General features: G+C 54.0%; 1 protein-coding gene and 1 pseudogene across 8 annotated transcripts in view; both read right to left on the minus strand.

Annotated features, from left to right (window-relative positions):
* The window catches only part of LOC115643458 (zinc finger protein 271-like), a 200782-nt gene extending 185131 nt beyond the window's left edge, over nucleotides 1-15651 (minus strand). For 3 of the 8 annotated variants that reach the window (XM_030547509.1, XM_030547508.1, XM_030547504.1), the window contains exons 1-3: nucleotides 15588-15651; nucleotides 12018-12100; nucleotides 8971-9097 (exon numbers count right to left, since the gene is read on the minus strand). In XM_030547509.1, the coding sequence (XP_030403369.1) occupies nucleotides 8971-9097; nucleotides 12018-12041 (151 nt within the window). In that variant the 5' untranslated portion in view covers nucleotides 12042-12100; nucleotides 15588-15651. Of the gene's footprint in view, nucleotides 1-8970; nucleotides 9098-12017; nucleotides 12398-14482; nucleotides 14637-15443; nucleotides 15453-15587 lie in introns of those variants that run through there. The other 5 variants (XM_030547507.1, XM_030547506.1, XM_030547505.1 and 2 more) reach the window with 5 other exon arrangements.
* LOC115643461 overlaps nucleotides 1-16181 on the minus strand; it is a 591865-nt pseudogene that overhangs the window by 541701 nt on the left and 33983 nt on the right.

Below are 16181 nucleotides of genomic sequence, written 5' to 3' on the forward strand. Positions count from 1 at the left end.
CGAGCGGTGTATTGGTATCATAGAAGTATCACCAAAATTCCCACCTCTAACACACACACACTCTCTCTCTCTCTCTGCTCACAGCCCTTGGAGAGAAAGCAAAGCACAGGAGCTGGACGTCAGTCCAGCGAACACAGTGGAGGACAAGCTGCAATCCTCAAACCCTGGTCAAAAAGGAGAGGCATGTGGGTCCCTACCCATAGAGAGGGGCTGGCTAGAGGCCTAATACCTGAGGGGTCATTCCTTGAGCAGACCATGGAGGCAGGTAAAAGGCTTAGCTACTCCAGGACTGTGACATCGCAAAAGCACATTTTGGGGAATTAGGAAATCTAGTGACTCAGGTGTAATGGAGGGAGAATTAATTCCCCAGCCTTCTCCACATGCTGGGGGAGTTTAAACACTAAAATTCAGGAACAACAGCCTCTCGTTCTTCCGGAAAAGGAGAAGGTAAGAAGTAAGAAAAGACGGTTACTCACCTTTGTAACTGTTGTTCTTCGAGATGTGTTGCTCACATCCATTCCAGTTAGGTGTGCGCGCCGCGCGTGCACGTTCGTCGGAAACTTTTTTACCCTAGCAACTCCAGTGGGCCGGCAGGTCGCCCCCTGGAGTGGCGCCGCCATGGCGCCCAATATATATCCCTGCCGGCCCGCCCGCTCCTCAGTTCCTTCTTGCCGGCTACTCCGACAGTGGGGAAGGAGGGCGGGTGTGGAATGGATGTGAGCAACACATCTCGAAGAACAACAGTTACAAAGGTGAGTAACCGTCTTTTCTTCTTCGAGTGATTGCTCACATCCATTCCAGTTAGGTGACTCCCAAGCCATACCTAGGCGGTGGGGTCGGAGTGAGAAGTCGCGGCACGGAGCACTGCAGTTCCGAAGGCCGCATCCTCTCTCGACTGCTGTACCAGGGCGTAGTGGGAAGCAAAGGTGTGGACCGATGACCAGGTCGCTGCCCGACAGATTTCCTGGATGGGCACACGGGCGAGGAAAGCTAGCGACGACGCCTGCGCCCTGGTGGAATGCGCAGTCACACGGCCCGTAGGGACATGGGCCAAGTCATAACAGGTCCTGATGCAGGACGTAACCCACGAGGATAACCTCTGGGAGGAGATAGGAAGCCCTTTCATACGGTCCGCTACCGCCACGAAAAGCTGGGGGGATTTGCGGAAGGGTTTGGTCCTCTCTATGTAGAACGCGAGAGCTCTACGGACATCCAGCGAGTGGAGCTGCTGCTCCCTGCCTGAGGAGTGAGGTTTTGGGAAAAAAACCGGGAGGAAAATCTCTTGGTTGACGTGGAAGGCTGAGACCACCTTGGGTAGAAAGGCAGGGTGTGGTCTAAGCTGTACCTTGTCTTTGTGGAAGACCGTATATGGGGGGTCTACCACAAGGGCTCGGAGTTCCGACACCCGTCTAGCTGAGGTGATAGCCACTAGAAAGGCAGCCTTCCAAGAGAGGTAAAGCAGGGAGCAAGTAGCTAACGGCTCAAAGGGGGGCCCCATGAGCCGGGACAACACCAGGTTAAGATCCCAGGTTGGAGCAGGGGGACGGACGTTAGGGAATAACCGTTCCAGCCCTTTAAGAAATCTCGACACCGTCGGGTGAGAAAAAACGGAGCGACCGTCCGCACCCGGGTGAAAGGTGGAGATAGCTGCCAGATGGACTCGCAACGACGATAAGGCCAGACCTTGCCCTTTGAGGGACCAAACATAGTCTAAGATTTCGGATACCGAAACTTCCATAGGGCGGAGATTTCTCTCTACGCACCAACAGGAGAAGCGTTTCCATTTTGCCGAATATGTGGCTCTTGTGGACGGTTTCCTGCTGCCCAAGAGCACCTCTCTCACAGGCGTGGAGCAGCGCAGCTCGGAACCAGTTAGCCACACAGGAGCCACGCCGCTAGGTGCAGCGACTGCAGGTCTGGGTGACAGAGAGACCCGTGGTCCTGGGTAATCAGGTCCGGATGAAGGGGCAGGGGAACTGGGTCGGCTACGGCCAAGTCTAGCAGCATGGTGTACCAGTGCTGTCTGGGCCATGCCGGGGCCACCATGATCACACGAGCCCTGTCTCTGCGCACCTTCAGGAGGACCTTGTGAACCAGAGGGAACGGAGGAAACGCATAGTACAGGTGGGTCGACCACTGGATGAGGAAGGCATCCGCTATCGACCCCGGCTCCCTGCCCTGAAAGGAGCAGAACGCTTGGCACTTCCTGTTCCCCTTGGACGCAAAGAGGTCCACCCGGGGATAACCCCACCTCCGGAAAATGGAGAGAGCGACGTCCGGGCGAAGGGACCACTCGTGTGACAGGAAGGATCTGCTCAATCGATCCGCCAGCGTGTTCCGTACTCCGGGAAGGAAGGAAGCCCTGAGGTGAATGGAGTGGGCTACGCAAAAGTCCCAGAGTCGTATCGCCTCGAGGCACAGGGAGGAGGACCTGGTGCCGCCCTGCTTGTTGATATAATACATGGTCGTCGTGTTGTCCGTGAACACGGCTACACAACGACCCTGAAGCTGATGACAAAACGTTTGGCAAGCAAGGCGGACCGCTCTCAACTCCCTCATGTTGATGTGTAGCCCCACCTCCTCCTGGGACCATAGGCCCTGCGTCCGCAGGGTCCCTAGGTGGGCCCCCCAGCCTAGATCTGAGGCATCCGTTGTCAGGGATACCGAGGGCTGAGACGGGTGAAAGGGAAGACCCGCACACAATACGGACTGGTCCAACCACCAGCCGAGGGAATCTAAGACCTTCTGAGGGACTGTGATTAACATGTCTAGCGGTTGCCTTGGCCTGTAATGACTGATAAGCCACAGCTGGAGAGGCCTCATGCGGAGCCGAGCGTAGTCGGTCACAAAAGTGCACGCCGCCATGTGGCCTAACAGGGTTAGACATGTCCTCACTGACGTCAACGGGGCTGACCACAAGCGTTGAACGATCGCCGCCATGGTCTGGAACCGCTGCCGAGGCAGCGAGGCCCTGCCCACAGTGGCGTCCAGGACGGCCCCGATAAATTCCACCTTCTGAGTGGGCCTCAGGGTGGACTTGTCTGTGTTTATCAAGAGGCCCAGACTCGCAAACATGCCGGTGATCACGCGGACATGGCTGTACACCTGCTGTTCCGACGTGCCCCGAATCAACCAGTCGTCCAGATAAGGGAACACGTGGACACGGCTGCGCCGAAGATGCGCCACGACAACTGCCATGCATTTTGTAAACACCCTCGGGGCCGTGGACAGGCCAAACGGGAGGACCGCAAATTGATAATGACGAGCCCCCACAACGAAGCGGAGGAAGCGTCTGTGGCGTGGCCAAATGGCAACGTGGAAATACGCGTCCTGCATGTCGAGGGCGGCGTACCAGTCTCCCGGATCCAGGGATGGAATGATGGTCCCCAGGGATACCATGCGGAACTTCAACTTCACGAGGTATTTGTTGAGCTCTCGCAGGTCGAGGATAGGCCTGAGGCCCCCCTTGGCCTTGGGGATCAGAAAATAGCGGGAATAAAACCCCTTGCCTTTCTCGTTTTCGGGAACCGCCTCTATAGCTCCTTTGCTGAGGAGCGTCCGCACCTCCTGCCGAAGGAATTGCTCGTGAGAGGGGTCCCTGAAGAGGGACGAGGAAGGAGGGCGGGAAGGAGGAAACGAAACAAACTGCAGGCGGTACCCCGTCTGCACCACGCTTAAGACCCAGCGGTCCGATGTTATTTGGGACCACGCCGGGAGGAAAAACGAAAGGCGGTTGGAAAACGGGGGGGAAGGATCCATAGGGGAAACTGTTACTGCGCCCTCGAGCGCACCTTCAAAATGAAGGCTTAGGACCAGGCGGGGGTTTTGAGGAGCCTTGGTTCTGCCCCCCTTGGTTCCCCGACTGCCTGCGCCTCCCGTTCCTGCCGCGGCGCCTGTAAAGGTCCTGCCGCTGGCGGAACTGGGAAAACGGCCGACGGTGCTGCTGTTGTTGCGGCCTAAAGGGTCTACGCTGTGTCACGGGGGTGTGCATCCCGAGGGACCGCGCAATGACCCGGTTGTCCTTTAAACTCTTAAGTCTGGGGTCTGTCTTATCGGAAAACAGGCCCTGGCCTTCGAAAGGAAGGTCCTGTATCGTGTGCTGGAGCTCTGGCGGAAGGCCGGAAACCTGCAGCCAGGAGATGCGACGCATCGTAACTCCTGACGCGAGGGTACGGGCAGCCGAGTCCGCAGCGTCCAAGGAGGCTTGTAAGGCCGTGCGCGCGACCTTCTTGCCTTCGTCCAGGATGGCCGTAAACTCTTGGCGAGCATCCTGTGGCAGCAGCTCCTTAAATTTGTCCACTGCCACCCAGGAGTTAAAGGCGTATCTGCTCAGCAGGGCCTGCTGGTTAGAGACCCTGAGCTGCAGCGCCCCAGCCGAATACACCTTACGGCCAAGGAGGTCCATCCGCCTGGCTTCTCTGGATTTGGGGGCCGGAGCCTCCTGGCCGTGACGCTCCCTATCGTTCACCGATTGCACTACCAGTGAACCGGGAGTCGGGTGAACATGTAAATATTCGTACCCCTTAGAAGGGGCCATGTACTTCCTCTCGACTCCTTTTGCTGTCAGAGGGATGGAGGCCGGGGACTGCCAGATAGTATTGGCATTGGCCTGGATGGTCCGTATGAACGGCAGGGCGACCCTGGTGGGAGCATCGGAAGAGAGGATGGTGACAATTGGGTCCTCTATCTCCGAGACCTCCTCTGCTTGCAGACTCAGGTTTTGAGCCAATCGCCTGAGGAGGTCCTGGTGCGCCCTGAGATCCAGCGGGGGGGGACTGTTGGAGGAGGTACCCGCCACCGCCTCATCCGGGGAGGAGGATGATGAGACCCCAGGCACAATAGTGTCCAACTGAGGGTCTTCCTCAGCCCTCGCCTCTGTCTCCGGAGCCACAGCGGAGTCCTGCTGTTTGGACCCTTCGTCCCCTTCCGGGGAGGGAGGGGGGCGAGACAAAGAGGCTTCAGGGGCCCTACGCTCCGCAGTCGCCGGCCTAGCAGGGAGCTGCTGGGGGCCCTGGGCCTGATGGTACGCCCATGGTGTCCAGAATCCCCACTGTTGTGGGCCTTGGTCCTGCAGCGGCGGATCAGCAAACAGCGCCGCCTGCCGGTCGGTGCCCAGCGCATAGCCGCTGTCCGTCTGGGAAGATACGGACGGCTGCCTCGAGGGCCACGGCGGGGCCGACCCTGGATGGTACGGGTCTGCGCGGGCCGGCACGGAGGATCGTCTCGGTGCCGGGGACCGGTGCCGGGAGTCATATCGGTGCCGGGATCGGGACCGGGACCGGGATCTGTCACGGTGCCGGGCGCCGCCTCGGTACCGGGCGCCGCTTCGGTGCCGGGACCTACTACCAGCTCGGTGCCGGGAGATCGACCGGGACCGGGACCTGCCACCAGCTCGGTGCCGGGAGGTCGACCGGGACCTGCCACCAGCTCGGTGCCGGGAGGTCGAGCGAGACCGGGACCGGGACCGGGACCTGCCACCAGCTCGGTGCCGGGAGGTCGACCGGTGCGGTGAGTAGCGTCGGGACCTGCTCCTGGAGTCGCGGTGCCGGTGACGCCGACTGGAGCCTGACCGCGACCGTCTCGATGCCGACCGTTGCCGCGAGTGCGACCGGTATCGCTGAGGGGAGCGGTGCCGGGACTGCGAGCGGCGTCGGGATCTGGAGCGCCCAAGACGTCGGGACCTGGATGGCGAACGACTGTCTCTGGGCGGCGCCGACAGCATGGGCTTGCCTCTGGACACAACCCGCACCGGAGGTACCGGGGGTGGCAGCCGAGTGGGCTCAGTCAGGGCAATAAGGTCCCGAGCCGAGGCGAAGGTCTCCGGAGTGGATGGGACCACTATCTCAACCCCAGATCTCATGGGGGAGCTCGGCGGCACCGGACTCAACGGACCCGCCGGGCCCGGAGTCAACGGTGCTGACGGTGCCGGCGGTGCCGCGGCCGATGTTGAGGCCGGGCGCTCAAGCTGGGTCTGCCTGGCCGGAGTATTAGACTTCGACGGCCTAGGCTCTGATTCCGGTGCCGGAGAAGGTCGGTGCCGGGGAGTCTTCTCGGTGCCGGAGCGATCCGGTGCCGGTGCCGAAACCACGGTCTGCGAAGTCGACGGGTCAAGTGCCGCCTCCATTAGGAGAGTTCGGAGCCTCTGATCCCTCTCCTTTTTTGTCCTCGGCTTAAAAGCCTTACAGATGCGGCACTTGTCAGATCTGTGCGATTCCCCGAGGCACTTCAGGCACGCTTCGTGGGGATCGCTGGTAGGCATGGGCTTCTTGCAGGCCGCACACTGCTTGAAGCCTGGCGAAACAGGCATGAGCCTGGCGCCCGGTGCCGGGAAGGGCTAAGCCCCCGGCAAGGAACTACTTAACAGCTATTTACTAAACTATCTACTTAACAATACTAATTAACAACTATATAGAACTAGAGATAAGCGATAAACAAGCGGTAGAAACTAGGAGAGCTAGGGACGTGGAGGACAGCTATGCCGCGCTCCACAGTTCCAACGACCGACACGGCGGTAAGAAGGAACTGAGGAGCGGGCGGGCCGGCAGGGATATATATTGGGCGCCATGGCGGCGCCACTCCAGGGGGCGACCTGCCGGCCCACTGGAGTTGCTAGGGTAAAAAAGTTTCCGACGAACGTGCACGCGCGGCGCGCACACCTAACTGGAATGGATGTGAGCAATCACTCGAAGAAGAACTGGGCCACGCAACCTCAGGAGGGACAAGCTGAGATCCAAGGAGCCTGGAGGGAAGACAGCTTGTGGCTGCTGCAGATGGGGAGAGGGGGGACAAGACTCTCTACAAACTCTCACTCCTGTTGATCCTGATCTGATTTTATGATCTATGACCTAGTCTCATGGGCAATTTTATACTCGCTAGAGGTAAAATGTCGTTATCAGAGTATTGCTTATTAGCTTGGAACGTTTGGAGGGGCAAGGATGTGAACATAAATAAATGGGTTATTAAGGGCAGGGACTACACTACAGCTGGGATCAAAGCTCTGAGATCGATCCACCGTTGGTCGATGTAGTGGGTCTATTAAAGAGCTGCCAAATCAGCTGCAGATCTCTCTGCAGTCGACCCCTGTACTCTACCCTGATGAGAAGATTAAGGTATGCAGACCCTGCGGTAACTCAGTCTAAGGTACATTGACTCCAGCTGGAGCTGCACAGCGTAGGTTGTGTTACCGCAGTAGTGTAGACATAGCCTAATCTTGCTACAGTCCAGGGCCTTCTATTAGGCTGAGGCTTTGTGGGAGCAGTTATGCTGAAGCCTGGGATTTACCTGAATAGGCCTAAGGAGAGAATCTCAGGTCAACGGAAAAACTGAAATTTCACACCCTCATTTTGAGAGAGGAACCACAAGCGGGTGCAATACGCCACAGGATTCTGAAAGAAGGAAGTCTGGGGCAGGCTTTAGCAATTAGGTAGCTATGAAGTATCTCAGCAGTTGGACACATTCATATATTGGAATTATTAATAAATAAGTGATGTAAATCATGAGCATTAATGCCTGATGCTTAATTATGGACTTCCCAAAGGCCACGTATTGTTTGGGGCAGCTATTGACATTATTGTAATCAGAGCAAAGGAGCAGATATGGTATATCGCCATCCTATTTCCATAAGGAAGTGGAGAAAATACCTCTCCTAGTTACCAGTTTTTCATTTTGTCAGGTCCCCAAGACAGTGTAAACTGAAGCAGGGCCTCCCTTCTGATGGGCTCCCTTGCCCCTTGATCTTTGTTTCCAATGGTGTCCATAGCTTGTAAGTACACACAGTGCAAGACCCTCTTTACTATACTTATCTTACTCTAATCTTTATGTGTATTGATCCTTGCCTATGATTTCAATTATAATTGTCTGTATTAAATCAAGTTTCTGTGTTTCACCAAATTTCATCTCCTCCATTAACTTTGAGTAGCTATGTACAAGGGCGAGCTGTACCCCAATACGTAATCTTATAGGTGTAAAAATAGTACAGGCTACACTACCAGCCTGTGACATCAACAACAAAGTCCCCATTTGTGCCTGGGCAGGGGCCCTGCTCTGGGAGGGAGGAACGCAGCAAGGACTCAGGATCGGTGGCCAGGGTCGCTGTGCATAGAGATGGGGAGGTTATACGGGGAGGGGGCTAATGAGTGGGAGAGGAAGGTCAAGAGTTAAAATAACATTTTGGGGAAAAAATGTATAATTAAGTTAAATTGAACAGAAATAAAACTGGAGTGGAGGCTCTAAAGCAACAAGGCTTGGGTAGGGATTTAGGGTTAAAGGTCCGGGATCCCCCACAGCTCTAGATCCCCAAACCTCTCCTCCCTTCCACTGACCCACTCAGCCCACTTCCTGGGAGCCCCTCCTCCACACTCCCCTCCCCTTCGTCCCATTACTCTCAGCCGGCACCACCTCCTGGCACCTTGGGAGATTCTTGTGTTCCCTCTTCGTCTCTCACAACCTCCTCCTCCCTGCTGCTGCTTAGTTCTAACCCTGCACACACCCTCCCCATGTCCTGGCACCCCAGAATTATCTACTCCCCCCTTCTCCTCCCCTCCCACGGCTCTGTTCTCCCTTCACCAGTGGGGTCCTGAATGCCAACATTATACGCTCTCCTATCAAAAGAGGAGCTCATCTGACTGTCACACAAGCCCATGCACGAGTCACACACCTATTTACTCCATTTAGAATTCTACAGGCGGCATATTTTCCTTTTACAATGAGGAAAAGGCAGGAAAGCTACAGTTATTAATGTAGATATTAATATAACCAATAAGGATACCTTCAATGCAATTTTCAAATGACTGACGGCACCAAAAAGGCACATGTCCAAAAATTATACTAGTGGGTGGGAGATAAGGCAAAAAAAGGGGGACAAGAAAACTTGTCAAAACTTGTATGATGAATAAAGGTATAAAGTTATTACTACTCAGGTTCTTTAGAGACCCCATAGCTTCTAATAATCCAGGGGAGAGGACTCCTTACCCAGCAAGACCACCGTCTCGTAGTTCTCCTGCATGACATCCCAGTAGAGGGCTCTCTGAGCGGGGTCCAGCAGAGCCCACTCTTCCCTGGTGAAATACACAGCCACCTCCTCGAAAGTCACCCGCCCCTGAAAGAGCAAGAGTCCAACAGTCAGTACCTGCTGCCCCACTCACAACCCCACTATTTACAGAACAGCAGCACCAGGGAAACGGAAGCTCCGGGAGGCACATGTTAACAGAGTCCCACCCCACCTTGCCTAGAGCAGCCAGGAGCCATCAGAGGGTAGAAAGAGAAAACCTTTGTGTCTCCCAGCTGACAGACGGAGGCAGGGTCATCACATTTATCACATACCCACTAGCCAGAGGTTTATACAGGAGATGGGGCTGTCTCTGGACCCTGCTGGTGGCTCCGTGGTAGGAGTCCCAACACTCTCCAAATAAAATATATGGAAGAAAAGGGAAGTCAATAGTAAAGACTATAAGTTAGAAGGTCAGAATTGTAGAAAATTGGTAAGGGAAGCTATCAGAAATCAATGATTAATCAATGAAAATAAGGGCATTTTTAAAAGTATAACATTAATGCTAACAATGGTAGTGGTAAATTACTAGATAGAAATGGCAGAATTATCAACAATCATGCAGAAGAGGTAAAAGTGTTCAATAAATATTTCTCTCCTGGTATTGGAGAAAGAGAGATAATGTAAGTCACACTTTCCATTCCAAAAAGAACTCACAAGGATGTTAAACAGCAGCTATTAAAGTTAGACATATTTAAATCAGTGGGTCAGATAACAAGAGTTTTGAAAGATCTGGTAGAGGAGCGTGGTGGACTGTTAATGTTGATTTTCATTAGGACTTGGAACACTGGCGAAATTCCAGAAGACTGGAATAAAGCTAATTCTGTGGCAATATTTAAACGTTTAAAAGAGATGATCGAACTAATTACAAGAGTGTTAGTCTGACATCAATACTGGGCAAGATAATGGAGCAGCGAATATGGATTTAATTAATAAAGAATTAAAGGAGGGTAATATAATTAGTACCAATTAACAAAGGTTCAGAGACAATAGAGCCTATCAAACTAACTGGATATCCTTATTGGATGAGATCAAAAGTTTGGTTGCAACTAATAGTATTGATGTAATATATATACCTAGACTTCTGTAAGGCATATGACTTGGTTCAGCACATTTTGACTAGAAAACTAGAAAGATATAAAATAAACACGACATACATTAAATAGATTAAAAACTGTGATTGTAAATGGGGAACCATGGTCAAGTGGATTTCTTTCTAGGGAGTTCCCACAAGGATTGGTTCTTGGCCCTGTGTTATTTAACATTCTTATCAATGACCTGGAAGAGGATATAAAATCATCACTGATAAAGTTTGCAGTTGCCACATAGATTGGGGGCGGTGGTAACTAATGAAGTCTCAGTAGATTCCGGCTCCAGCACTGGGAGCCTGGGAAGTTTTCCCAGCCCTGGCTGGGGGGTTATTGCCTCTTCCACAAAGAGGGGAAGTTCCGTTCCCAACCCCTGTGGCTTGAAATTAGGCCCCATCTGACACTACACCCCACATTCAGCATAGTGGTAGGATTATAATATCATTAGGCCATAATGATGAGCCATTTTGTGCAAGATGTGTCATGTGCGATGTCACTGGAAAAATTATGATTGGCCGAATATGATTATCCTACCTGTGTGCACGGATCATGTTTGTATCTGAAGTTATGGATATTGACTCTGTATCTGTATTTCACATGTGCTTACACTGCGTAACACCCACAACAAGCCTTTCAGGTACAATAATGAAGACAGACAGTGCTGATGGCTCATCAACAAAGACAATGGACTGTGGAAGAGCTTAGCCCCCCTGTGAATTTGTCAGCCAGCCTAGGAGTCATGGCTACTATGACTCAGCAGGGCATGCTACGGCATGTGACCAGACCACATGACAACGAACTCTATTTTGCTACCTGTATTTTTCCACTAACTGGACTGGGAACTGAGTTTGGAACAAAGGGTTCCCGCCATATGGAAAAGCTACGTAAGGTGGGGTGTGACATCATCTCTTGGCCTCATTCCCCACACAAGAGAACTCCTTCGCAGCACCTGTGGAACAAAGACTGAACTGGTGGAAACTTGGGGGACCGCTTCTATCATCAATCAGCGTGAGAAATTGCTAAATCATATTCTATCCATCTAGTATGTTAGGCTTACTTTGAGTTTTTGGTTATTGACTAGGTAATCTGCTTTGCTGTGTTTGCTATCACTTATAATCACTTAAAATCTATTTTTCTGTAGTTAATTAACTTGTTTTATGCTTTATCTTAATCAGTGAAGTGTCACTTTGAGTGAAGTGTCTGGGGAAAAGCTCAGCTTGGTTAGCACATCTTCATATGTGCGTATCTTCCCCATATCGAGGGGAAGGGGAACTATATTTATGAGCTTACATTATACGGATCCCTGTGTAGTATAAGATGGTATCATTTTGGATTTCTACTACAGCAGGTGTGCAAGGCTAGGGAGCTGGGAAATTGGCTGATGTCTTCTCTCTGTCCTTGAGTGGAGGGGGACATTTAGGGATCAGGGCAAAAATCTGTCTGGGGATTGGTCCTGCTTTGAGCAGGGGGTTGGACTAGATACTTCCCGAGGTCCCTTCCAACCCTGATATTCTATGATTCTAGGTAAAGCACTCAGGTAGCTTAGCTGGGTGTGTGATGTCACCTGCTGTCGTGTTGGGTGATAACAGGGCCTGGAGAGTCTGGCTGAATCTCCGGCAAAGCAGTGTGAGAAGAGCCAGCCCAGCTTGAGGGTTAGAGGGCACAGCGGTTCCCAGAAGCCCCCACATTGCACCCCGGGGTGACAATGCATCACACCCTAGAGTACACAAGCCTCAGCAGGTTTGTCACATCCTGTCCCCTCCCCTTCCCCACCCTAGATAGTTCCTGCCTCCCACCACCTCAAGCAGCTCCCACCCTCCTATTCATTTACTGCTCCTCTCCCTCCAACCAGAACCCACCAGTAGCCCCTGATAATCCCTTACCTGAGCCAGCTCCATTGCAGCCATTTCCTTCCTCCTGGGAGGACAGGATGATCTGGAGCGAAACCTGGACGTTGTTCTGTAGCCTGCCAGGGCGAGAAGGGCAATGTGAAAGCATTCAGATGGGGTATTTGTTCATTCCACAAGCCGATTCCCCCCAGGATTTTCTCTGCTAATGGACATTCTAGGTTCTGCCAAACTGTGAAGCACAGAGTGACCTTATCCCAGTACAGGCCTAGCCTCCTCCCACCAGAGTGTAACCCTCTAAGAGAGGGTGAAACTCTCCCAGTAGCAGAGTCTCTCTGTTACACTTACCAAGTTTGCAGACGATACCAAGCTGGGAGGGGTTGCAAGTGCTTTGGAGGATAGAATTAAAATTCAAAATGATCTGGACAAACTGGAGAAATGGTCTGAAGTAAATAGGATGAAATTCAATAAAGACTAATCCCAAGTACTCCACTTAGGAAGGAACAATCAGTTCCACATGTACAAAATGGGAAATGACTGCCTAGGAAGGAGAACTGCGGAAAGGGATCTGGGGGTCATAGTGGATCACAAACTAAAGATGAGTCAACAGAGTTACATTGTTGCAAAACAAGCAAACATCATTCTGGGCTGTATTAGCAGGAGTATTGTAAGCAAGACACAAGGAGTAAGTCTTCCGCTGTACTCCGCGCTGATTAGGCCTCAACTGGAGCAGTGTGTCCAGTTCCGGGTGCCACATTTCAGGAAAGATGTGGACAAATTGGAGAAAGTCCCGAGAAGAGCAAGAAAAATGATGAAAGGTCTAGAAAGCAAGACCTATGCGGGAAGATTGAAAAATTGTGTTTGTTTAGTCTGGAGAAGAGAATACTGAGAGGGAACATGATCACAGTTTTCAAGTACACAAAAGGCTGTTAGAAGGAGGGAGAAAAATTTTTCTTCTTAACCTCTGAGGACAGGACAAGAAGGAATGGGCTTAAACTGCAGCAAGGGAGATTTAGGTTGGACATTAGGAAAAACTTCCTAACTACCAGGGTGGTTAAGCACTGGAATAAATTGCCTAGGGAGGTTGTGGAATCTCCATCACTGAGGATTTAAGAGCAGGTTGGACAAACCCCTCTCAGGAATGGTCTAGATTAGTGGTTCTCAAACTTCTGTACTGGTGACCCCTTTCAAATAGCAAGTCCCTGAGTGCGACCCCCTCCTTATAAATTAAAACCACTTGTTTATATATTTAACACCATAATAAATGCTGGATGCAAAGCACCGTTTGGAGGCTGACAGCTCGCGACCCCCCATGTAATAACCTCACAACCCCCTGAGGGGTCCCAACCCCTATTCTGACAACCCCTGGTCTAAATACTTGGTCCTGCCTTGAGTGCAGGGGCCTGGACTAGATGACCTCTCTAGGTCCCTTCCAGTTCCATGAGGTCTATCGAGCTCAGCGGCCAGTGCCAGGTGCTTCAGAGGGAATGAACAGTACAGGTAACCATCAAGTGATCCATCCCCTGTCACCCATTCCCATGGCAAACATTCCCGTTTCCTCCTGACAACATGCACAGCTCAGTGCAGAAACGAGACAGACTGGAAGCTCAAGGTACACATGCACTTCTCTCCTTTCATCGCACACATGGGGGACTCAGACCCAGATCTTCTCATCTCACAATCACGCCTCTACCTTTCAGTGCAGCTACACCTAACACAGCGAGTGCAGGCAGATAACACCCAGTGGCTGTTGCCAGCTCCAGGAGGCAGAGTTAAGGTTGCACTGGCATGCACATTAACTCTCTATTTCCTAGGTTTTGGAGGTTTGACTTTTGCTGAACTTGACACTCTGGCAGGGCCCAACATACTGCTGGGCGACCTTACCTCTGCATGAATGAAGGTGTCAGGGCCTAGATAAATGTTCAGTAAATACCCAGAAGTGATGGCTCCCCATCCCGACCTGCCATGCACACAGGCAGCAAAGCCCAGGGAAAGGCAACTTTCAGAGGCAAAGAGAAGGGGCTAGAGCTTAGAGTTTCTCTGCCACTGAGGAAGGGGTAGCAGCAAGGGAAGACTGGCAATGGATAGTTGGAGGGGGTGAAAAGGGTTGGGAGTACGGTGGGGGACAGAAGCAGCTGGGACTGGGCAGAATTAAGGTCCCTACAGGATACAGGCATCGCCATAGGGCTACGAATAAGGCATTTTACTGTATAAAGTTCCAGATTAGATTATACCCATTTGTAAAGATACATGAGGTCTTTCCCTCAGGGGAACCTTCACTGGGTTGTTCCTTTACAAGTAATTCCCAGAAGTCAACAGATCAATAGCAATCTATCCGTTATGACGTGGCCGTTTCAGATTTCTGGGCAGTGTCTATAATTTTGCACTAGGGGCCAGGTCCTTGGGGAGACGGCGCCTTGGTTTCATTTTAACTTGTGCACGCTCGGCAGCTGCTGGAATTTGGCTCAAGGTATCTCCACGTCTCCCTGGCCGGTTCTTACAGCGGGGAAGGGCAGGAACTCCCTGCAGGATCAGTAGCTGAGTCCCTTAGATATCTGTAGCTGTCGGAAGCAGAATGGGGATTGGTGGGTGTCTGGGGAGTTAATAATTCACACACAAACTCCACATCCGATACCGGGGAGACAAACCCCCAGGGCGGGCGGGGGGGTTCCTGTGGCTGTGACACGGGGGAGGGGCAGTGTGAACGGGGCGGGGGGGTTCCTGTGGCTGTGAAATGGGGGAGGGGCGGTGTGAAGAGGGGCTTCCTGTGGCTGTGAAATGGGGGGGCAGAGTGAAGGGGGGGTTCCTGTGGCTGTGAAATGGGGGGGAGGGGCAGTGTGAACGGGGCGGGGGGGTTTCTGTGGCTGTGACATAAGGGGGAGGGGCGGTGTGAAGGGGGCTGAGGGGGATTTCTGTGGCTGTCAAATGGGGGGAGGGGCGGTGTGAAGAGGGGGTTCCTGTGGCTGTGAAATGGGGGGGCAGAGTGAAGGGGGGGTTCCTGTGGCTGTGAAATGGGGGGGAGGGGCAGTGTGAACGGGGCGGGGGGGTTTCTGTGGCTGTGACATAAGGGGGAGGGGTGGTGTGAAGGGGGCTGAGGGGGATTTCTGTGGCTGTCAAATGGGGGGGAAGGGCGGTGTGAGGGGGGGTTCCTGTGGCTGTGAAATGGGGGGGCGGAGTGAAGGGGGGGTTCCTGTAGCTGTGAAATGGGGGGGAGGAGTGGTGTGAAGGGGGCCGAGAGGGATTTCTGTGGCTGTGAAATGGGGGGGAGGGGCGGAGTGAAGGGGGGGGTTCCTGTAGCTGTGAAATGGGGGGGAGAGGCGGTGTGAAGGGGGGGTTCCTATGGCTGTGAAATGCGGGGGCGGAGTGAAGGGGGGGTTCCTGTGGCTGTGAAATGGGGGAGGGGCGGAGTGAAGGGCAGCGGGGGGAGGGGCAGGTGCGAGACACGGACACACACTCACTCACCTCCCCCCCGGGGGTTTCCCGGCCCCCCCAGTGCCCCTCCCATCGGTACGGAGGCCGCATCAGGACCTCCCGGCCCGCCCCGCCCCGCCCCAGCTTCCGGTCGGGCCCAGGTGTCTCCTCCCCCCCGCCCCGCTCGGCTCTTACCGGCTCCGCCGCGCGCCCGGAGCCCCGCCCCCGTCCTGCAGCGGCCCGGAAGTGGCGCACCCGACCGGGGGGTCACGTGACGGGTCCGGCCGTTAGACCCGTCAGAGCGCGGCGCGCGCAGGCGGCGGGGAGGGAGGGGAAGGAGTCACGTGACGTTTGTGACCGTTAGGGCCGTTGGAACGCGGCGCGCGCTGCGGGGGCTGTGAGCCGGCGCTGCCCCCCCCCGTTGGGGGCGGGGTTCTCCACAGCCCCGCCCCTTATCCCCTCCCCCTCGCTCCGGGACCCTCCCGGGGTGGAGCCTGTCCGCCCCACGCGTGTCCCCGTCCCACGCGGGACCTCCCCCTCCCGCGGGGCCGGTCCCTCGCTCCCAGGCGGAACACGTGTTCGGGGCCTCCCGCCCAGGGCCGGTGCAACCATTTAGGGAACTAGGCGGTTCCTAGGGCGCCAAGATTTGAGGGCGCTAAAGAGCAGCCCCCCCCCCCCAATTTTTTTAAATGGCTGCAGCCGCTGCTGCTGGAGAGGCGGTCTGAGCTGCCCGCGGCAGAGCGCCCCCGGGTCAGGGAGCCGCGGGGCCAGGGAGCCGCCGCGGCAGCT

Source organism: Gopherus evgoodei, unplaced genomic scaffold, assembly GCF_007399415.2.
Source record: "Gopherus evgoodei ecotype Sinaloan lineage unplaced genomic scaffold, rGopEvg1_v1.p scaffold_60_arrow_ctg1, whole genome shotgun sequence".
Taxonomy (NCBI): Eukaryota; Metazoa; Chordata; order Testudines; family Testudinidae; genus Gopherus; species Gopherus evgoodei.